This window comes from Vulpes lagopus, chromosome 7 (assembly GCF_018345385.1).
Source record: "Vulpes lagopus strain Blue_001 chromosome 7, ASM1834538v1, whole genome shotgun sequence".
In the NCBI taxonomy this organism is placed as follows: Eukaryota; Metazoa; Chordata; class Mammalia; order Carnivora; family Canidae; genus Vulpes; species Vulpes lagopus.
In genome coordinates, this window is record NC_054830.1 from 10,705,113 (window position 1) to 10,727,304 (window position 22,192).

The window sequence follows — 22,192 nt, forward strand, 5'->3', positions numbered from 1 at the left end:
GGGCATCCCATATGCCCTCAAGACCTTGTGAGGAATAAACATGGTTTTGTTAGAGTTCTCTGATGGGTGTTGCTAAGTCATGTCTTGCAATCACAATAAGAATGCAAGGCACACAGCAAAGGCTCTGGTCAGAGAAGAATCTGTGGGAATGTCCACAAGCACATGGGCACAGGGGACTGCCCGGCTTCCCTAGCCTATGCATCCCTGTCAGGAGCTTAAGACATAAACAGAACAGTGTAAGAATTCACATTATCAGGAAGAAGAGTGAAGGTAGTGACAGAAAAGATTTTCAGGGTGTAAATTGGGGTTTTGTATTCTCCTGTACAATAAAGTTACTTGAAGGGATTAGTGGACAAGTGGAGTTTCTTCCATCTGAAGAACACAACCTATGACTATTCTTTCGGGAAATCTAAGGAAAATTTATTTGACATGATCCAAGTCATTTGAAATGAAATTATTTTTAAGAAATCCAACATGTCCCATGTAAGATACAGAAATTTGTAGGCATTCGTGATCCAAGGTTGGGGAAAACATTGGATCCTTTGAAAATGGACAAAGGGGAAACTGTATAACAGAAAGAGCTGAAGCTTAAAAAAGGGGGTACTTAAATATATGAAGACAGTTTAATTCAAAGAAATGGAAATTCCAGGAAATAAACAGAAAGTATAGATTTCTACTTCCTCAGTCTGATCAAAGACTGGCTCTGCAACTATGAGCCCTGCAATCATAGGCACTTGTACAGCCCCGTGACAATTGGCCCTTACATCACTGGAACCCCAATGATTCTTCTCAGAGCCATTTTTATGTCCCTGTTCCTCAGACTATAGATGAAGGGGTTCAGCATGGGTGTGACCACCGTGTACATCACCTGAGGCCACTGCACTTGCGTGGGAGCTCTGGGTAGCAGCAGAGCTAAGGTACACACCAAGCATCGTACAATAAAATAAACAGACAACCGAGAGGTGAGATGCACAGGTGGAAAATGCTTTATACTTGCCCTGAGCTGATGATATTCCACGAATGGAGGATACGATCTTAGAATAAGAGTAAAGGATCCCAGCAAAAGGACCCCCACCCAGCAGGAGAGCTGCAAAATACATCACCAAGTTATTAAGAAAGGTGTCAGAACAGGCAAGTTGGACCATTTCATTGAGTTCACAGAAAAAGTGGGGGATATTCAAGTGTGTACAGAAGGAAAGCCGCAACATCATTAAACTCTGTAGCAAGGAATTCAGGATACATATTATCCAGGATACCAGAACCAGCAGTCCACAGAGCAGGGGGTTCATGATGACCATGTAGTGCAGGGGGTGGCAGATGGCCACATACCGGTCATAGGCCATCACACTCAGAAGAAAGACATCCAACACAGCAAAGAGTATGAGGAAATAAATCTGTGTAATGCAACCTGCATAGCTTATGACTTTGCTCTGAGTCTGGATGTTCCACAGCATCTTGGGGATGGTGGTGGAGGTGAAGCAAATGTCTACAAAGGACAGGTTGGCAAGGAAGAAGTACATGGGCGTGTGCAGATTGGGGTCTGTGCTGATGGACAGGATGATGAGCAGATTTCCAAACACAGTGATCAGGTACATGGAGAGGAAAAGTCCAAATATGAGGGGCTGCAGTTCTGGTTTCTCTGAAAATCCCAGAAGATAAAATTCAGAAATTTGTGTATCATTTCCTGATTCCATGTGGTGGAGTTGACTTCTGGAAAAATAGGGAAATAACATAACTGATATTCATACAAATTTGCATTACTCAAAGACTTGAAATGCTCTATTTTATATTTTGCAGCCCAGAGATACCTCTTTTTTTTTATCCCATATAAATTTTATTTCCACTAGTGCTGAGCTGTGTAGCCTCAACAAAAGGATGACAATATGCAATAAACCATGGTAGAAAAGTGGTTTTGTGTGCTGGAATCTTATGTTTTACTGAACTTTCTCCCCTGTGATAACCAATAACTTAATTTTTTTTATTTTCTATTTTTTTATTGAAGTTTGATTTGCCAACATATAGTATAACTAGAGAGTATTTTGCTGAGTGAAGTAAGTCAATCCGAGAAGGACAATCATTATATTGTTTCACTCATATGGGCAATATAAGAAATAGTGAAAGGGATTATAGGGGAAAGGAGGGAAAATGAGCGGGAAAAATTAGAGAGGGTGACAAAACATGAGAGACTTCAGAGATATTTCTTATTTTGTTTTTTGTTTTTGTTTTGTTCTGTTTTTGATTCCCCAGCATGGAGCCCAACATGGTGCTTGAAGCAATGACCCTAGATCAAGACCTAATCTGAGAGTGCCTGGGTGGCTCAGTCGGGTAGGTGTCTGCTTTTGGTTCAGGTCATGATCCTGGGGTGGTGGGATTGAGTCACACATTGGGCTCCCTGCTTCTCCCTCCCTCCCCTCCACCTCACTCCTTCTCTCTCTCTCTCTTCTCTCTCTCTCTCTCTCCCTCAAAGAAATAAATAAAATCTCTTAAAAAACTGAGCTGAAATCAAGAGTCAGCTGCTCAATGGACCTAGCCAAACAGATGCCCCCAGGAATACTTCTTAATAAGTTTTTGTGGTATGGTCCCCTTTAGGGGATCTCCTCTGCCACATCTGACATGTTTTTTAAATTAGATTCCTTCATAGTAAATCATATATTTATAATTTTACTGAGAAATACTTCAAATATTTCAGGAATATAAATCTCTGACCAAGTTTCAGGCACTAACTAAGCAATGAGGATAAAGTGCTAAAGAACAGAAGTCCCTACAGTGATGGAGAAAGAATGGATAAGCAAGTAACAAAATTATAGAATTTTTCAGATGGTAAGGAGTACTAGGAAGAAAAGGAGAACAGGGATAAAGCAGAGTGTGAATAGTACATTCTATTTTCATGGTTTTGTAGAAGTGTGTACCTGCAGAGAATGGCCAGTGCAAAGGCCCCAAGGAAGGTAGTTGTCTCCAATGTTCAAGTCAAAGAAGCACAGCCAGTGCTGCAAGGGGAATGATCAGGAGGGAGACGGAAGAAAGACATGGTCAGACATGCTGAAGAGGGAAGTGGCCTCTCTGCTACCTCTGAAACCTCATGGCACAGGGACTTCCCTGTCCTCTTCCATTGTGTTTATCCTGCTGCAAAAGCATCCCAAGAATTGAACCAGATCTCCTTCTTAGTGGCCTCCCTCGATTGAGTTCTGGCCCCTGGATTGTGTCAGCTTGGGATTTATGAGTCCTGGCACCCTACTATGGGGACTGTTCACACTCTACAGGTCACACAACCACAGGACAGCATGGCCTCCTGGGTTGTGTTATTCCCCTGCCTTTCTCAACTTTGTCAGCCTGATGATGCCAGGATGGACCCAACCCAAATAGGTCAGGTCAGTGATCTTTCCCCTGCAAAATGCAGAAGTGGCTCCCAGAAATGCCAATTCTTACATCTTCCATGGACAAATAGAACTGGGTCACCATATTCAGGTGGCCATCTTCTGCTGTATATTTCACAAACATTTTTTAAAAATCTAAGAAGAGGAAATAAAAAGAGTGAGAGAGGGGGACATGAAATAAAAGAGGGAAAATAATAAGCTCAGGTGCCCCTGAGAGACTCTGAGGAAGAATATTCTCCCTTATTTCTGGCAGCATTCCACCTTGATTATATTCCCTGATGCCCAGCAAAAATAATAGGAGAATAAATTAAACACATCCAAAAAACAAAAGTAGTGATACCTTTATAATGTCAAAAACTTTTATATGGTAGACCCAGGAGAAAAATTGAGCAAGGTAAAACCAGTACTTCACAAAAGCAAGTATACATAATACAACAAAAGGTGGGCATTTGAAATATCAAGCATAGAAGACTTATTTTTCATGTGCCTCCTGCATAATTGGCTGATTTATTTCTATGTGGTCTGATGGGGGTGAATTTAGCCCCTTTCTCCCTTCCCTTAAGTGGCAGCCATTCATTGATATTCCTGGGATTTAGATATTGATCCCTCTTTTGACAAAGACATTGGGCATACTCTAATCCTCATTCTTGATTTCATCCAATGTGCAAAGGTACATGCAGACCATGCTCTATAAATCTTGCTGATTTATGACAGTCTATCTTTTTATACCAAACAATTTTGCTTCATATGATTATGCTTGAGAGCGTTATGTCACCTGTACATTTATATTGTTGTACTCTGTCCTCAGTGCTATACTGCAACATGCAAAAAAAAAGAAGGGACTTTGCCTTATTTGTTCATTTTTCAGTTTGTCACAAAATCTGCAAATATATGTGTTTAATATAAAAATATCTAAGAAGATGAAAAGTGGGATCCCTGGGTGGCGCAGCAGTTTAGCGCCTGCCTTCAGCCCAGGGCATGATCCTGGAGTCCTAGGATCAAGTCCCACATCAGGCTCCCAGCATGGAGCCTGCTTCTCCCTCTGCCTGTGTCTCTGCCTCTCTCTCTCTCTCTCTCTCTCTCTCTCTCTCTCTCTCTCTCAGTGTCTTTCGTGAATAAGTAAATAAAAATCTTAAAAAATATGAAAAGTTATGGAATAAAAAAAAGAGAGGATAATGAAACTAGGTTAAAATGGATAAGTTTCAAACCAACTGTCCTAGGCAAAATTATATGAAAGATTAAAACTAAATGAAATCAGATATGAAATAGCAATTATTAATATCAACATGGATCAATAATAAAATTGTCAAGGGCCTACACAAAAGAGTGTAACATATAATGTCCCTAGAATGCTCAGTTTTTATTTGTTAAGAGTCAAGAATTATAATACCCACCATTTGCTTCGACGTGGATGGAACTAGAGGGTATTATGCTGAGTGAAATAAGTCAATTGGAGAAGGACAAACATTATATGGTCTCATTCATTTGGGGAATATAAATAATAGTGAAAGGGAAAAAATGGGAAAGGAGAAAAAATAAGTGGAAAATATCAGAAAGGGAGACAGAACATGGAAGACTCCTAACTCTGGGAAACAAACTAGGGGTGGTGGAAGGGGAGGAGGGCGGGGGGTGGGGGTGACTGGGTGGCGGGCACTGAGGTGGGCACTTGATGGGATGAGCACTGGGTGTTATTCTGTATGTTGGCAAATTGAACACCAATAAAAATAAATTTATTATTAAAAAAATAGTCAAGAATTAGGTCTCAGTGTATCTGAGGGTATCTCAGGGCATCTACCATATGGTAAGATAGTATTTCATTTCAGTGGGAAAGTTTGAATTGCTAAATAAATGCTGGCATAAAGGGATATATATCTGGAACAAAATGAAATTGGTCCCATCTCTCAGATCTTATAAAAACCCAGAGGGATTATGACGTCAGTGTGTAACCATAAAATATAATAAAACATCAAGAAAACTACATAAAATTTACAGATGGGAAACACCACTTAAATAAAGAAAGAAACTCAGAAGTAAGTAGGTACACATATTTAAATAAAAGTTTAAAATTTTATGGTCAAAATATCTTCCAAATATCAATTAAGAAACAATGATCTGAGGACATCATTTGAAATGCTGATAATGTTTTTTAAATAAAGAGAGTAACATAAAGGCATATAATAATAAATTCCAAACAGATTGGCCATCAAATATCTGAAGTTCACTGAAATTGACAGAAACAACAAGAGAGATGCCTGGATGGCTCAGCAGTTGAGCATCTGCCTTTGGCTCGGGGCATGATCCTGGTCCAGGGATTGAGTCCTGCATCAGGCTCCCTGTGAGGAGCCTGCTTCTTCCTCTGTCTATGTGTCTGCCTCTCTCCCTCTGTCTGTCATGAATAAATAAATAAAATCAAAAGAAGAAAAAGAAAGAGAGAAAGAGAAAGAAAGAAAGAAGAAAGAAAAGAAAAGAAAGAAAGAAAAAGAAAGAGGAAGAAAGAAAGAAAGAAAGAAAGAAAGAAGAAAGAAAGAAAGAAAGAAAGAAAAGAAAAAAAGAAAAGAAAGGAAAGGAAAAGGAAAAAAAAGAAAAGAAAAGAAGAAACATCGCTATCACTAGCAACCTGGAGAAGAAGCTTACACCTGTTACATTCTTTGTAGTTGGAACTTTTAAACTGATAGCCAAGGGGTTACTGTGAATTTTCTGGCAGAAAATAAGTGTTACAAGGTGGAAGGCAGATTCTGAAGACAGGTGTGTTCCAAATACTGATAGTCTTTAACTCAGGGTTTCTCTGTCTCTGCACCAAGGACATTCTGGCCAGAGTTTGCCCTGGAGTGAGGTGTGTCCTGAGTATGGTAGAGTGTTTAGAGCATCCGTAGCCTCCACCCACTCTCTCCAGTGTGACAGGCAAAGCTGGCTCCAGACAGTGATCAATGTCCTCCAGGGACATTGGAAATAAAATCACACCCAATTAGGCCATACATTGAATTTAACAATCTCAACATACTTTTTCTAGCATTGCAATAACAGCAATTTAATGATAAACAATATGAAAGACCTTCAAAAGTCTGAGCTGCAGTCACTCTGTGACATTAGCACTGGATAAATACATTAATTACTAAAGCAAACAAACACAATGATCTCTTGCTCTGGCCTAAGTTGAATTGGGTCTCAGGTGATGATGGGTCCATGTTCTTGGCTTTCATTCTCTCTGACCATCTCATCTACAGTCTACTGGAGTGTTGGACTCACCTGGCTGAGGTGAGTCCTTATGACAGGAAGGTCACCTTGTGGAATTCTGACTTCCTCCGTGGATGACAGATGATAGGGACTCAAGCTCTGACCTCAGCCAAGGAAGTAGGAAGGAGTGAGGCATCGGCCTCCAGCCAGACAAGAAGCATAGCCATTCCTGTCCAAGGTTGCAAGGGCTAAAGGACTGGAGATGAAGAGGTATTTACAGTTCTCTGTATCTGCTTATTAGGCATCTTTCCCTCTTGTGTCTCCAGCATGGTTCCCAAGTGAAAAATTGTTTTGCAGATAAGGAAATTTCTCTAATGAATCTTTGTTCCCAGGAGACCTGTTTAGAAGTGGTGAATCCAGGTTTTTTAAGTTTTTATGTAAATTCCAGTTGATTTCTTTTTATTCCCTTTCTCTGAACTTAACCACCTTCCTGATGTGTGAATCCCCTAGCATCTTATCCCAGCTTGAAGTTATAATTTTCTCAAAGTCTGTGACCAAGTAACCTGCCTGGATTAGGTCTCTTGATCTTCAAATCATTGACCTGTGATGGGGACCCAGCCCCACTATCTCCTCACAGGGAGAAGTTTTTTTTAATAAGGTGGAGAAGCTGGTTTGTTTTTTAAAACCTACCCCTGAGCTTTGGAGCCAAAGTACAATGGGAAGGCATAGTTTGGGATAAAGAACACTAGCTTTATTGTTTTGCCAGGCAAAGGAGGCTGCAGCATGCCAGGCCTTCAAAAAACTGAAAGCCCAAAAAAAATAAATAAATAAAAAAATAAAAATAAAATAAATAAATAAATAAAAAAAATAAAAAAAAATAAAAATAAAAAAATAAATTAAAAAAAATTAAAAAAAAAATAAAAAAAAACAAAAAAAATAAAAAAAAATTAAAAATTAAAAATAAAAAAAAAAAAGAAAGAAAAAAAAAACTGAAAGCCCAACCAGGAAGAAGGGGCTGGGATTTTTTTTAGAGAAATAGAGGGTCTAGTTGGTTTTGGCAGGAATTGTGTCAAGAGCTCCTTTGTCACTCTTCAGGGTGGTTACTGGGTTCTTGAAACAAAAGGCTGAGAAGGGAGGAGAGGACATTTGTGGAAGGGAAGAAAAAAGTTACTTTAAGGGTTGAAGTCCCAGGTCAGTCAGGAGAAGGCTGAGCTCTCCCCCTTCCAGGGAGACCTCCCCACCCAGCAGCACCCAGAGACACAACAACCTACCTTCCAGCCTTAACTTGATGGTCCATCCCTGCTGGGTGCCCCTCATCCCCTTCCTGACTCCACAACTAGATCATCCTCTGGATTAAAACTTTTTTTTTCTTGACACAATGTGGAGAGGAAATCCCCCAAAGGATAAATTTATTTCCATGAAAAAAATAAGCTTTATTGAAGCAATAGTGCAGCAATTTTTTATTTGAATTCAATTAGCTAACATATAGTAGTACATCATCAGATTCAGATGTAGTGCTCAACAATGTATCAGTTTCGTATAGCACTCAGTCCTCATCACACACATCACAGGCCCTCCTTAATGCCCATCACCCAGTCACCCCATTCCCCCCCTACCTACCTCCTTCCAGCATCCTCAGTTTTTTCCTAGGGTCTCTCATAGTTTTTCTCCCTCTCTGATGACTTACCATTCAGTTTTCCCCCCCTTTCCCTATGATCCTCTGCTCTGTCTCTTATATTCCACATATAAGTGAAATCATATGATAATTGTGTTTCTCTTATTGACTTATTTCATTCAGCATAATACCCTCCAGTTCCAACCATTTTGATATAAATGGTAAGTATTCATCTTTTCTGATGGCTGAGCAATATTCCAGTGTGTGTGTGTGTGTGTGTGTGTGTGTGTGACAGCTTCTTTATCCATTCATCTGTCACTGGACATCTCAGCTCAGCTCTGTAGCCAAGCTGTAAAAGAGCAATGTGGATTTTTGTTTAACTTTTTGCTTTTAATTGCTTTCAGATTCTTGATAATAAACATTTGGCACTAAACACATTAACATCACGACAATTTTGCCATTATAAGAGGCAACTGGGTGGCTCTGTGGGTTAAGTGCCCAACTCTTAATCTCAGGGTTGTGAGTTCAAGCCCTGCATGGGCTCCAAGATGAGTTTGGAGACCACTTTTTTAATGTATTTTTGCTGGTACAATTAGGGATTTCTTTATCACAAGATCAGAGCTGTCATTTAGTCCTTCATTATACAACATTTCTTAATATAAAGAGGTATACCTAGGTCTCTGTATATGCTATCACTTGTACTGAGAACCTTATAGTGGTTGTTCAATTTATATAACATGTTTATTTTGGTAAACATAAAATTGAGGAAGTCCTTGAGGAAGTACGTTTCTCAGCTCCATTCTCCATGCAAGAGTAGCACGTGGTGGCATCTAGTGATCTACCCCAACTTAATGTTCAAGTATGTGATGGGCATTGAGTGTAATTTTCCCAGGATCCTTCCAGTTTTCAAGCTCTGGAGCAATGGTTCTCAGCCAGAAATGAGTTTTCCTCTAGGGATTCCTGGTAATGTCTAATGCTCTAATGTCTACATCCAAAAGAAAGCATCCTCCAAAAATGGAATTACACTGCCCCAAATGTCAGAAGGAAAAGTGAGAAAATGTATTCTAAACCAGCACTTCTCCAAGTTCAATTTTTACAACATATCCGTGCATCCACACAGATCATACTACTAATGCAGAATCTGATCACAGGTCCTGGGCCCCAGAGATTCTGCATTTCTAGCAAGCTCCTGGGTGATGTTGATGGTCAGATTCTAGTCTGTGGGCCACTTTGATTATCAAGACTGTGATCCTGTGTTGGAGATAAGTGTAGGTAGTTTTATGTCTTCTGCACCAAAAACTGTGGTTGTATGTACTTTTGAGGGAATAGTACATCCCCTCATTCTAGAGGCTGCATAAATTCTATGTTTGTTTCTTTTTTATACAGGCCCATGAGCGACACAAAATAATGCACTTGTTTTTTGGGGGATTTTTAAATATATTTATATATTATAATGTTTTGTAATAGAATTGACAAGCAAGGTTACATAAATTTCAGGAGTACACACCACAGAAGAAAGAATCAGAAACTACTCTCTGCCACAGAGTTGCAGAATTTGGATTACAATTCAATGTCAGAGAGCCAATCAGAATCACAATTATAAAGCTACTGTGGCTCTGGAAAAAAGCATAAAGGATTGAAGAAACCTCATGATTGCAGAATTTAGATCTAATCAGACCGAAATTCAACGTCAATTAAATGAGATGCAACCTAAACTGGAGGTCCTAATGCTGAGGGTTAATGAGGTAGAAGAGTGAGCAACATAGAAGACAAGTTGATGGCAAGGAAGGAAGCTGAGGAGAAACGAGAAAAACAATTAAAAGACCATGAGGAAAGGTTAGGGAAATAAATGATAGCCTCAGAAGGAAAAATCTACATATAATTGGGGTTCCAGAAAGCGCCGAGAGGGACAGAGTACCAGAAAGCATATTTGAACAAATCATTCTCAATCATAGTTGAGAACTTCTCTAATTTGAGGAGAGAAACTGTCATTCAGGTCCAGGAGATAGAGAGGTCCCCCACCCCAAAAAAAAAAAACAACTATTCAACACCTCAACAATTAATAGTGAAAATTGCAAATTCCAAAGATAAAGAGAAAACCCTTAAAACAGCAAGAGACAAGAGATCTCTAACTTATAGGGAGAAATATTAGATTAACAGCAGACCTATCCACAGAGACCTGGCAAGCCAAAAAGGGCTTGCAGGATATATTAAGGATACTAACTGAGAAGAACATGCAGCCAAGAATACTTTATCCAGCAAGGCTGTCATTCAGAATAGAAGGAGAGATAAAGAGCTTCCAAGATAGGCAGAAACTGAAAGAATATGTGGCCTCCAAACAGCTCTGCAAGAAATATTAAGGGGGACCCTGTAAAAGAAAGAGGAAATCCAAAGAAACAATCCACAAAACCAGGGACTGAATAGGTATTATGATGACACTAAATTCATATCTTTCAATAGTAACTCTGAACATGAATGGACTAAATGATTGCATCAAAAGATGCAGTGTTTCAGACTGGATAAAAAAGCAAGACCCATCTATTTGCTGTCTACAAGAGACTCATTTTAGACCCTAGGACACCTCCAGCTTGAAAATGAAAGGGTGAACTATTTACCATTCAAATGGTCCTCAAAAGAAAGCTAGGGAAGCAATCCTCATGTCAGATAAATAAAATTTTATCCCAAAGACTCTAGTAGGAGATGAAGAGGGACACTATATCAAACTACAAGGATCTATCCAACAAGAGGACCTAAAAATCATAAAAATTTATGCCCATAATGTGGGAGCTGCCAAGTGTATCAATCAATTAATAACCAAAGTAAAGAAATACTTAGATAATGGTGCACTAGTAGTAAGAGAATTCAACATGGAACTTTCTGCAAATGACAGATCTTCTAAGCACAACATCATCCAAGAAACAAGAGCTTTAAATGATACACTGGACCAGATGGATTTCACAGTATATACAGAACTTTGCATCCAAACGCAACTGAATACACATTCTTCTCAAGTGCACATGGAACTTTCTCCAGAATAGAACACATGCTGGGTCGCAAATCAGGTCTCAACCAATACCAAAAGATTGAGATTGTGCCCTGCATATTTTCAGACCACAATGCTTTAAAACCAGAACTCAATCAAAGAAGAAATTTGGAGGAAATTCAGGCACGTTGAGGTTAAAGAGCATCCTAAAAAAAGAAAATGGGTCAACTAGGAAATTAGAGAAGAATTAAAAAGATTCATGGAAACTAACGAGAATGAAGATATAACCATTAAAAATATTTGGGATACCGCAAAAGCAGTCTTAAAAGGGAAGTACATCGCAATACAAACATCCCTCAAAAAACTGGAAAAAACTCAAATACACAAGATAACCTTGCACCTAAAAAAACTGGAGAAAGAACAGCAAATCAAACCTACACTAAGCATAAGAAGAAAGTTAATAAAATTCGAGCAAAACTCAATGAAATAGAGACCAGAAGAACTGTAGAACACATTAACAAAACCAGGAGTTCGTTTTTTGAAAGAATTAATAAGATAGATAAACCATTAGCCAGCCTTATTAAAAAGAAGAGAGAAAAGATTCAAATTAATAAAATCATGAATGAGAAACGAGAGATCACTACTAATACCAAGGAAATACAAAAGATTTTAAAAACTTATTATGAAATAAGTCAATCGGAGAAGGACAAACAGTGTATGTTCTCATTCATTTGGGGAATATGAATAATAGTGAAAGGGAATATAAAGGAAGGGAAAAGAAATGTTGGGAAATATCAGGAAGGGAGACAGAACATAAAGACTCCTAACTCGGGGAAACGAACTAGGGGTGGTGGAAGGGGAGGAGGGCGGGTGTTGGAGGGGAATGGGTGACGGGCACTGAGGTGGACACTTGACGGGATGAGCACTGGGTGTTTTTCTGTATGTTGGTAAATTAAACACCAATAAAAGTTAATTAAAAAAAAAAAAGAAGAAATAGAAAATCAAAAAAAAAAAAACTTATTATGAGCAGCTAAACGCCAATAAATAAGGCAATCTAGAAGAAATAGATGCATTTCTGGAAAACCACATAATTACCAAAACTGGAACAGGAAGAAATAGAAAACCTGAACAGGCTGATAACCAGGGAGGAAATTGAAGCAGTCATCCAAGACACAAAAGTCCAGGGCCGGATAGCTTCCCAGGTGAATTCTATCAAATGTTTAAAGAAGAAATAATACCTATTCTACTAAAGCTGTTCTGAAAGATAGGAAGGAGCGGAATACTTCCAAACTCAGTTTATGAGGCCAGCATCACCTTAATTCCAAAAACAGACAAACACGCCACCAAAAAGGAGAATTATAGAGCAATATCCCTGATGAACACAGATGCAAAAATTCTCAACAAGATACTAGCCAATAGGATCCAAAATACATTAAGAAGACTATTCACTTGACCAAGTGGGACCATGTTCATCCCCAGAATGCAACGTTGGTTCAACAATCAATGTGATAGATCATATCAGAAAGAGAAAAAACAAGAACCATATGATCCTCTCAATAGATGCAGAGAAAGCATTTGACAAAAAACAGCATCCATTCCTGATCAAAACTCTTCAGAGTTTCGGGATAAAGGGAACATTCCTCAACATCTTAAAAGCCATCTAGGAAAAGCCCACAGCAAATATCATTCTCAATGGGGAAGCACTGGGAGCCTTTCCCCTAAGATCAGGAACAAGACAGGGATGTCCACTCTCACCACTGCTATTCAACATAGTACTAGAAGTCCTAGCCTCAGCAATCAGGCAACAAAAAGAAATAAAATGCATTCAAATTGGCAAAGAAGAAGTCAAACTCTCCCTCTTCGCAGATGAACATGGTACTGCACATAGAAAACCCAAAAGACTCCACCCAAGATTGCTAGGACTCATATAGTAATTTGGCAGTGTGTCAGGATACAAAATCAATGCCCAGATCAGTGGCATTTCTATACACTAACAATGAGACTGAAGAAAGAGAAATTAAGGAGTGAATCCCATTTACAATTGCACCCAAAAGTGTACGATACCTAGGAATAAACCTAACCAAAGAGGTAAAGGATCTATACCCTAAAAACTACGGAACGCTTATGAAAGAAATTGAGGAAGACACAAAGAGATGGAAAAATATTCCATGCTCACGGATTGGAAGAATTAATATTGTGAAAATGTTAATGCTACCCAGGGCAATTTACACGTTTAATGCAATCCCTATCAAAATACCATGGACTTTCTTCAGAGAGTTGGACAAATCATCTTAAGATTTGTGTGGAATCAGAAAAGACCCTGAATAGCCAGGGGAATATTGTAAAAGAAAGCCAGAGTAAGGGGCATCACAATGCCAGATTTCAAGTTGTACTACAAAGCTGTGATCATCAAAAGAGTGTGGTACTGGAACAGAAACAGACACATATATCAATAGAACAGATTGGAGAAACCAGAAGTGGGACATCAACTCTATGGTCAATTAATATTTGACAAAGCAGGAAAGACTATCCACTGGAAAAAGGACAATCTCTTCAATAATGGTGCTGGGAACATTGGATAGCCACATACAGAAAATGAAACTAGACCATTCTCTTGCACCACACACAAAGATAAACTCAAAATGAATGAAAGACCTAAATGTGAGACAACATTCCATCAAAATCCTAGAGAACACAGGCAACACCCTTTTTGAACTTGGCCACGGCAACTTCTTGCAAGATACATCTATGAAGGCAAGAGAAACAAAAGCAAAAATGAACTATTGGGACTTCATCAAGATAAGAAGTTTTTGCACAGCAAAAGAAACAGTCAACAAAACTACAAGACAACCTACAGAATGGGAGAAGATATTTGCAAATAACCTATCGGATAAAGGGATAGTATCCAAGATCTATAAAGAACTTATTAAACTCAACACCAAAGACACAAACAATCCAATCCTGATATGGGCAAAGACATGACCAGAAATCTCACAGAGGAAGACATATACATGGTCAACCAGCACATGAGAAAATGCTTCACATCACTGGCCATCAGAGAAATACAAATCAAAACCACAATGAGATACCACCTCACATCACTGAGAATGGGTAAAATTAAGAAGCCAGGAAACCACAAATGTTGGAGAGGATGTAGAGAAAGGGGAACCCTCTTGCACTGTTGGTGGGAATGTGAACTGGTACAGCCACTCTGGAAAACTGTGTGGAGGTTCCTCAAAGAGTTAAAAATAGATCTGCCCTATGACCCAGTAATTGCACTGCTGGGGATTTACCCCAAAGATACAAATGGAGTGAGAGACCAAGGCACCTTTACCCCCATGTTTATAGCAGCAATGACCACAATAGCCAAACTGTGGAAGGAGCCTCGGTGTCCCTCGAAAGATGAATGGATAAAGAAGATGTGGTATGTATATGTGTGTGTATATATATATATATATATATGAAATAAATTAAATATATGTATAATGGAATATTACTCAGCCATTGGAAACAACAAATACCCACCATTTTCTTTGACATGAATGGAAATGGAGGGTATTATGCTGAGTGAAGTAAGTCAATCCGAGAAGGACAATCATCATATGGTTTCAATCATACTGGGAATATAAAAAATAGTTTAAGGCCTTATAGGGGAAAGGAGAGAAAATGAGAGGGAAAAATCAGAGAGGGTGACAAAGTATGAGAGACTCCTAACTCTGGGAAATGAACAAGGGGTAGTGGAAGGCGAGGTGGGCAGTAGGATGGGGTGCCCAGGTGATGGGCACTGAAGAGGGCACTTGATGGGGTGAGCACTGGATATTACACTCTATATTGGCAAATAAAACTCCAATAAAAAATATACAAAAAATTTCAGGAGTCCAACAGTGGGAGATACAGGTTTCCAGATATGAAATGATATGTCACAGGAATAAAAGTTACAGCATACGGAATACAGTCAGTACCTTGTAATAGATTTGTATGGGGACATATGGGAGCTATAATTATGGTGAGCAGAGCATAATGTATGAACTTCTCAAATGACTATGTTGTACATTGAAAACAATACACTTTTGAAAAAACTTTTTAGAAAACCGAACTGAGGAGGACGCTTGATGGAATGAGTAGTGAGTGGTATACTATATGTTGGTAAATCGAACTTCAATAAAAAAAATAAAAATTTTTAAATATTTAAAAAATATAAGACAGAATAAAGGCTTACCAAATATGCCCACATCCTAATCAGTACTTATGAAAAGTTTTGAAAGTTCTAGAGCATGGGGAAATTAAGCAGCAGATTGAACAAGGTTGCTAATCAGCTGCCATTAAGATAAAAAGATTAGCTATGACTGCCCAGGTGGGACAAAGGTAATAACAATGGTTTTCCAAATTTTGACAAGGGAGACAAAAGAGTTGGTGTCAGAGAGACTTTGAAAATCCTACCCTGCTGACCCTGAAGGTGGAGAAGAGCCGTGAGCCCAGGAATGCAGGTGGCCAGCAACAGAGACTGGAATTGGAAAGGAAACAGATCCTCCCTCCCTTGAGCCTCTAGAAGGAACTCGACCCTGCAGAGATGTTGTTATTAGCCCAGTGAGACTCCTTTCCAGCTTTCTCTCTCCAGAATTCTAAGAGCATGTGTTTGTTTTAAGCAACTAGTGTAGCGATATTTTACAGCAGCAGGAGGAACATCATATGGACATAATCAACAGAATTATTTGAATTATTTGAGGAAACTGAATACAATCTTCATTCATCCATCAGCTTCTCTTGGGAATGGGCATTTTAAGTTGAAACCCACAGTAGGTAGAAAGGAAAATTTATTTTTATTTGGAGGTACACTTCCCCATCAGCTAGGACAGTGAAATCCTCATGATATAAAATGTGAGCATGGTCTGACTCTGAGGCCCTTGAGGCAGTGACACAGAAAAGGAACTCAGGATCAAAATCAAGGTCACTCATTGTAATTTACATCTTTGTGGCTATATTTCTGCATCTTTTTATTTCATGTTGATTCAAATATTCATTCTCATCATGGTACCCTTTCCAACTTCCTGGAAGTTTTCCTTTCAACATAAATGATGAAATCATAAATGTATGTGTACCTATATGAGTGAGCTTATGTAAAAGAAAATGTATACAAACACATACATACACAATGCACAACTTTTACCCTTACCCTTACCTTTGAGGTAAGAAAGGAAGTTCCACACGTGTCATTCATCCTCACAATAACCACATGGAGTTATGTTCAGTATGCAACACTGCCCTCAGAAATAAGGATACCAAGGCTCCGGCTCCTTAAATTTTTAGAAATTACCTAATAAAGCACTGGGGCACCTCAGTGGCTCAGTTAAGTGTCCAACTCTTGATCTCAGATCAGGTTTTTGGGGTTTTTTTTCTTCAGATTTTATCTATTCATGAGAGGCACACAGAGAGAGGCAGAGACATAGGCAGAGGGAGAAGCAGGCTCTCTGCAGGGAGCCCGATGCAGGACTCCATCCCAGATCCTGGAATCACAGCCTGAGCCAAAGGCAGGTGCTCAACAACTGAGCTACCCAGGTGCCCCTCAGCTCAGGTTTTGATGTCAGGTTGTGAGTTCAAGCCCCACACTGGGCTCCATGAAGCGTGTGGAGCCTCTTAAAAAATAAAAATCCCCTAACGAAGCAGTTAAAACTCATGTGACAGTGTTTAATTTTACACAAATAGAAACTTGCACTACATACTCTTCATTTTTGTGGAGTTCCTTTAATTCATCAAAGTGTACACTTTACTCATGCCGGTTATTGTGTATAATTATTCTCCAGTGATTTATTCAGTGGAAAAAAAACTAATGGTGCATGGCTGCAGGTTGGATCTAAAACATAGGTAGCTAACTATCACTTAAGAGAGGTGGAAGGGGGCACCTCGGTGGGTCAGGTAGTTAAATGACTGCCTTTTGCTCAGGTCATGATCTCAGAGTCCTGGGATCGAGTTCTGGATCAGTCTCCCTGCTCAGTGGGGAGTCTACTTCTCCTTTTTCCCCTCCCCCTGCTCATGGTCTTTCTCTCAAATAAATAAATAATATCTTTAAAAAGAGAAGAGTGGGAGACAGCACTTCTAATGGGGAAGAAAGCCAAGCGTTAATATGACTATATGAATAGTGTAATTAAATTTAAGTAATTTACATGGTAAACTAATTTCTATCTATAAATAGATCAACTTACATATAGAAACATAGTAATCTAACCATAAGTTGACTGAAACAGAAGAGCACTATAGCCACATGCAACACCACTGTAGCCACACACAATACCATGGATGAGACTTAGAAACACAATGTAGAGATTTTCACCTGACTCCAGATCCATGAGGACCCAGAAGAGATCAGAAATGCTCCCAGCATATAATTCCCTTTGATTGTAATTCCATTATGATATCCCATTTGACAAGGAAAACCTGTTATAGAACAATAGCTGACTGACATAATAATCAAAGCAAACATGCATGAGGCAATTAGAATATGTGCTGTTTCTTGCTTTGGATATATGATCTGACATTAAGGAGAGACGGCATGATAATTCCATTATTCAAGTTTATTTCTGATGTCTTTACAAACAAGTGACTATATGTGGCCTCCCTTCTGGAGCACTGGGAGAGTTTGAAGGACATGCACATTTGTGCAGAAGAACCGGTGACCCTGAACCACATGACCAGCAGGACATCCAGCTCTCCTGTGAAGCATCCTCTGGTCATGCAGGAAGAAGGAATTTCAGAGAAGGAAGGAGGTATGAAATGGATAATGTTGGTATTGTTCATTGCCATCCCTTAGCATTTGTGACAAATATTAGGAAAGGGGGCTTATTCGTGTGAGAATAGGAAGAGTCAGATTAACAGGTAGCATTGGAAGTTTTCAAGTAGAAACAGAAGATAATTCGGTAATAAATATATATGACACTATCAACCCTTCACCCCAATGAATAAATCTCTTCAGTCTTTGACACTAATATTCTATGCTTCCACAAATACGTGCACAGCATTAAACAGAAATGCTTTGCATAGTAAGATGGGTGTAATGAAATTTTGCTTTCTCATGTTTGTGGACATCTCTAATGCTAAGAATGCATTAGAACAATGTATTTCTTCAAATTTGTCTTTCCATGTAGATTCCACTGGAAGATATATACTTGCTAATCAGTGTTTGCAGTGACTATGGATGGCTTTCTGGACACTAAACTGAATCACAGAATTAAAGCAGGAGACCAGTTAGGAAACACAGTAGCAGGTTTGTAGAGTAAGTGGCTGACATTAAGCTTTTTGATTGTAATGTACATGCCTGAAATTATGATTTTGATTTCTGAGGCATCCATTTCAAAGACAGTAATTCAAATTAACATATTGCCAGTTGTATGTATCACATAATTATTATATAAGCTCTGAGGCCACTGCATCCAGGAAGCACCCCTTTAGAAAGCCCTGGTAATCTAGATAACTATCATGAGTGACTCTATTTTTCCCTTTCTGTACCAAATTATATTAGTGTGCTCTTTGTATGGTTTTGTTGTTATTATTTTTAAGCTCTGTAGGAAAATATTTTATTACTTTCTCTTTAATTTTTTATTTGAGTATATTGACACACAATATTACATTAGTTTCAGAAGTACAACATAGTAATTCAACTCCTCTAGACCTTATGCTGTGTTCACCCCAATTCTAATTGCCCTATGGCCCATTACATCACTAGTACAATATCATTGACTGTATTCCCTAAGCTGTACTTTCCCATTCCTATGACCTAATTCATTCTATAACTCCATTTCCACTCTCCTTTGTCAATTTTGCCCATCCTCCAATTCCACCCATGTTTTAAATTCTCCAATAAAAAATAAGCCCACAGACTCCCAGCCACCATACCCATGGACTCCAGTGAAGATAGATACCTCAGTCTCTCTCTCTCTCTCTCAATGCCTCTCCCCAACCTGCCCTGAGATCTCCCCAAATGGCCTTTGGGCAGCCCATGTATCACCCAGGACCTGTGAATAATAAACCTGGTTTTGTTAGAGTTTTCTGATAGGTGTTGCTGAGGCATGCACTGCAATCACAATAAGAGGCAAAGGGCAGGTGCAGCCACAGAAGAGGCTCAGAGAAGTCTCTGTGGGAAGGTACACAAGCACATGGGTACAAGGGAGTGCCCAAGCTTTTCTAGCCTGAGCATCCCTGTCAGTAGCCTGAGTCCTAAACAGAACAATGTTAGAGTCCACATTATCAGGAAGAGGAGTGAAAGTAGTGATGTAAATAGATTGACAAGCTCAAGGTGAAAACTGGGTTTTTGTATTTTTATCCACAGTAAAATTATGTAAAAGCCTAGTGGCTAAGCATAGTTCTTTTTCTTTTTTTTTTTTTTTTTCTTTTCTTAGTATAGTTCTTTTTCCATAAGAATAACACAACCCATGATTATTCTTTTGGGAAATCTAGTAGGGAAAATTTACTTGGCATGATATAGTTATTTTAAATGAAATTATCTTTAAGAAATCCAACATAGGGCAGCCTGGATGGCTCAGCAGTTTAGTGCTGCTTTTAGCCCAGGGCATGATCCTGGAGACCCAGGATCAAGTCCCACCTCAGGCTCCCTGCGTGGAGCCTGCTTCTCCCTCTGCCTCTCTCTCTCTCTCTCTCTCTCTCTCTCTCTCTCTCTCTCTCTCTTTCTAATAAATAAATAAAATCTTTTTAAAAAAAGAAATCCAATATGTCCAATGTAAGATACAGAAATTTCTAGGCATTTGTGATCCAAGATTGGGGAAAACACTGGGAATGTCTGGAAAGTGGACAAAGAGGAAATTGTTTGTATATCAGACAGAGCAGAAGCTTAATAAAGTGAGTTACTTAAATGTATGGATATGTTGAAATCATACAAATGGAAGTTCCAGGAAATAAATATAAGCAGCAGATTCTACTTCCACAGCCTGATCAAATAATAGCAGATCCTGGTTCTGTGACTGTGAGCCCTGCAATCATGGGCACTTCTTCAGACCTGGGACGATTGGCCCTGGTATCACTGGAACCCTAACAATTCTTTTCAGAGCCCTCTTTATGTCTCTGTTCCTCAAGCTGTAGATGAAGGGGTTCAGCATGAGCGTGACCACCATGTACATCAACGAGGCTACTGCGCTTGCGTGGGAGCTCTGGGGAGCAGCAGAGCTAAGGTACACACCAAGCATTGTACAATAAAATAAACATACAACTTATAGGTGAGATGCACAGGTGGAAAATGCTTTATACTTGCCCTGAGCTGATAAGATTCCACATATGGAGGAAACGATCTTAGAGTAAGAGTAAAGGATCCCAGCAAAAGCACCACCTCCCAGCAGGAGAGCTGCAAAATACATCACCAAGTTATTAAGAAATGTATCACAACAGGCAAGTTGGACCATTTCGTTGAGTTCACAGAAAAAGTGGGGGATATGCAGGTGTGTACAGAAGGAAAGCCGCAACATCATTAAACTTTGTAACAAGGAGTTCAGAATACACATGATCCAGGACACCAGAACCAGCAGTCCACAGAGGAGGGGGTTCATGATGACCATGTAGTGCAGGGGGTGACAGATGACCACATACCGGTCATAGGCCATTACACTCAGGAGAAAGACATCCAACACAGCAAAGAGGGTGAAAAAGTACATCTGAGTGATGCAGCCTGCATAGGTGATGACTTTGCTCTGAGTCTGGATGTTCCACAGCATCTTGGGAATAGTGGTGGAGGTGAAACAAATGTCTACAAAGGACAGGTTGGCAAGGAAGAAGTACATGGGGGTGTGGAGATGGGAGTCAGAGATGACGGCCAGGATGAGGAGCATGTTTCCAAACACAGTGATGAGGTACATGGAGAAGAAAAGCCCGAATATGAGGGGCTGCTGTTCTGGTTCCTCTGAAAATCCCAGAAGAAAAAAATTCAGAAATTTGTGTATCATTTCCTGATTCCATGTGGTGGAGGTGACTTCTGGGAAAGAACAAAATAGCTTGACTGATTTTCATACAAACTTGCATTATTCACATATTTGAAATCTTACATTTTATATTTTGCCATCCAGAAATTTATTTTAGTATTCTATGTATGTGTATCATCCCCTGTAGGAGATTCCCATGTCATCTTAGTTATCCAATTTTTCTTCCAACACTCTTTCCCTTAATGGTTTATATATTCTACAGTTTTAATGAGATATCCTTCCAATTTTAAAGATTATAAATTGAGTGCTTACCAATTGTTAAGCAAGGAGTCTAGAGTACTAAAGAACATATGTCTCTAGAATTCTGTTGTGCCTTCTCGTCAGAGGGTGAGGAAGAGACACAGCAGAGGGAGAAGCAGGCTCCATGTGGGGAACTAGATGTGGAACTCAATCCCAGGACTCCAGGATCACACTCTGAGCCAAAGGCAGACGCTCAACTGCTGAGCCACCCAGGCATCCCCAGCCTAGTTATTCTGAAGTGGAACCCAAATATTAAACAACTGGCAATATTTTTTAAATTGCTCGAAGTTAGAGATAAAAGCAGAAGGAACAATTGGATATCTATTTAAAGAGAATTTAGACCTTCGAATCCCCTCTTGCCTCTACTCAGTTGATGGCTGTGCTTTTTTTTCACCCCAGCAGAAATCTGGGGTATTATTTTCTGAAGAGGTATCTGAACTTCAGGATGCTAGACACATACCCAAACCCTAACCCTAGTCCCAACCTTAATGCCTAACCCTAATCAAGGCCTAACCCTCTGGAGGGGTCCCTGAAATGCAAGATACCATGCACATACCCTCACTCTGACCCTAAACATAACTGTAACACTAACCCTAACTCTAATCCTAGACCTGAAGAAAAAAAGATGCAATATATTTATAATTAATATATAATTAAAATAATAATATATATAATTAATATATCAATATATGATATAATATATAATTATAATATATAATATAACAACCAGACAAGGAGCATGGCCCTTCCTGTCCAAAGTTGCAGGGGCTGAGGCACTGGAGATGAGATATTTACAGCTCCCTGTGTCTGCTCATTGGATACACTTACT

The 22,192-nt window shown here is 39.3% G+C and overlaps 2 protein-coding genes across 2 annotated transcripts; both read right to left on the minus strand.

Annotated features, from left to right (window-relative positions):
• Positions 1 to 821: 821 nt before the first annotated feature.
• On the minus strand, positions 822 to 1,694 carry LOC121495356 (olfactory receptor-like protein OLF4). Its single transcript, XM_041762696.1, has one exon. It carries the CDS (start codon positions 1,692 to 1,694, stop codon positions 822 to 824), a length of 873 nt encoding a protein of 290 aa, XP_041618630.1.
• An 18,436-nt stretch (positions 1,695 to 20,130) lies between these two features.
• LOC121495081 (olfactory receptor-like protein OLF4) lies at positions 20,131 to 21,000 on the minus strand. Its single transcript, XM_041762375.1, has 2 exons — positions 20,646 to 21,000; positions 20,131 to 20,360 (listed from the first exon to the last, which is right to left on the minus strand). The coding sequence occupies exons 1-2, from the start codon at positions 20,998 to 21,000 to the stop codon at positions 20,131 to 20,133; spliced, it is 585 nt and encodes a 194-aa protein (XP_041618309.1).
• Between the last annotated feature and the right edge of the window lie 1,192 nt (positions 21,001 to 22,192).

Excerpts from the sequence above, each read along its gene's own strand:
- LOC121495356 (XM_041762696.1), bottom strand. The coding sequence starts at position 1,694 with ATGGAATCAGGAAATGATACACAAATTTCTGAATTTTATCTTCTGGGA.
- LOC121495081 (XM_041762375.1), bottom strand. The coding sequence starts at position 21,000 with ATGTACCTCATCACTGTGTTTGGAAACATGCTCCTCATCCTGGCCGTC. Across the intron at positions 20,361-20,645 it reads TCTGGTGTCCTGGATCATGT|TTGTATGTTTATTTTATTGT; the intron begins GTATTCTGAACT and ends CTCACCTATAAG.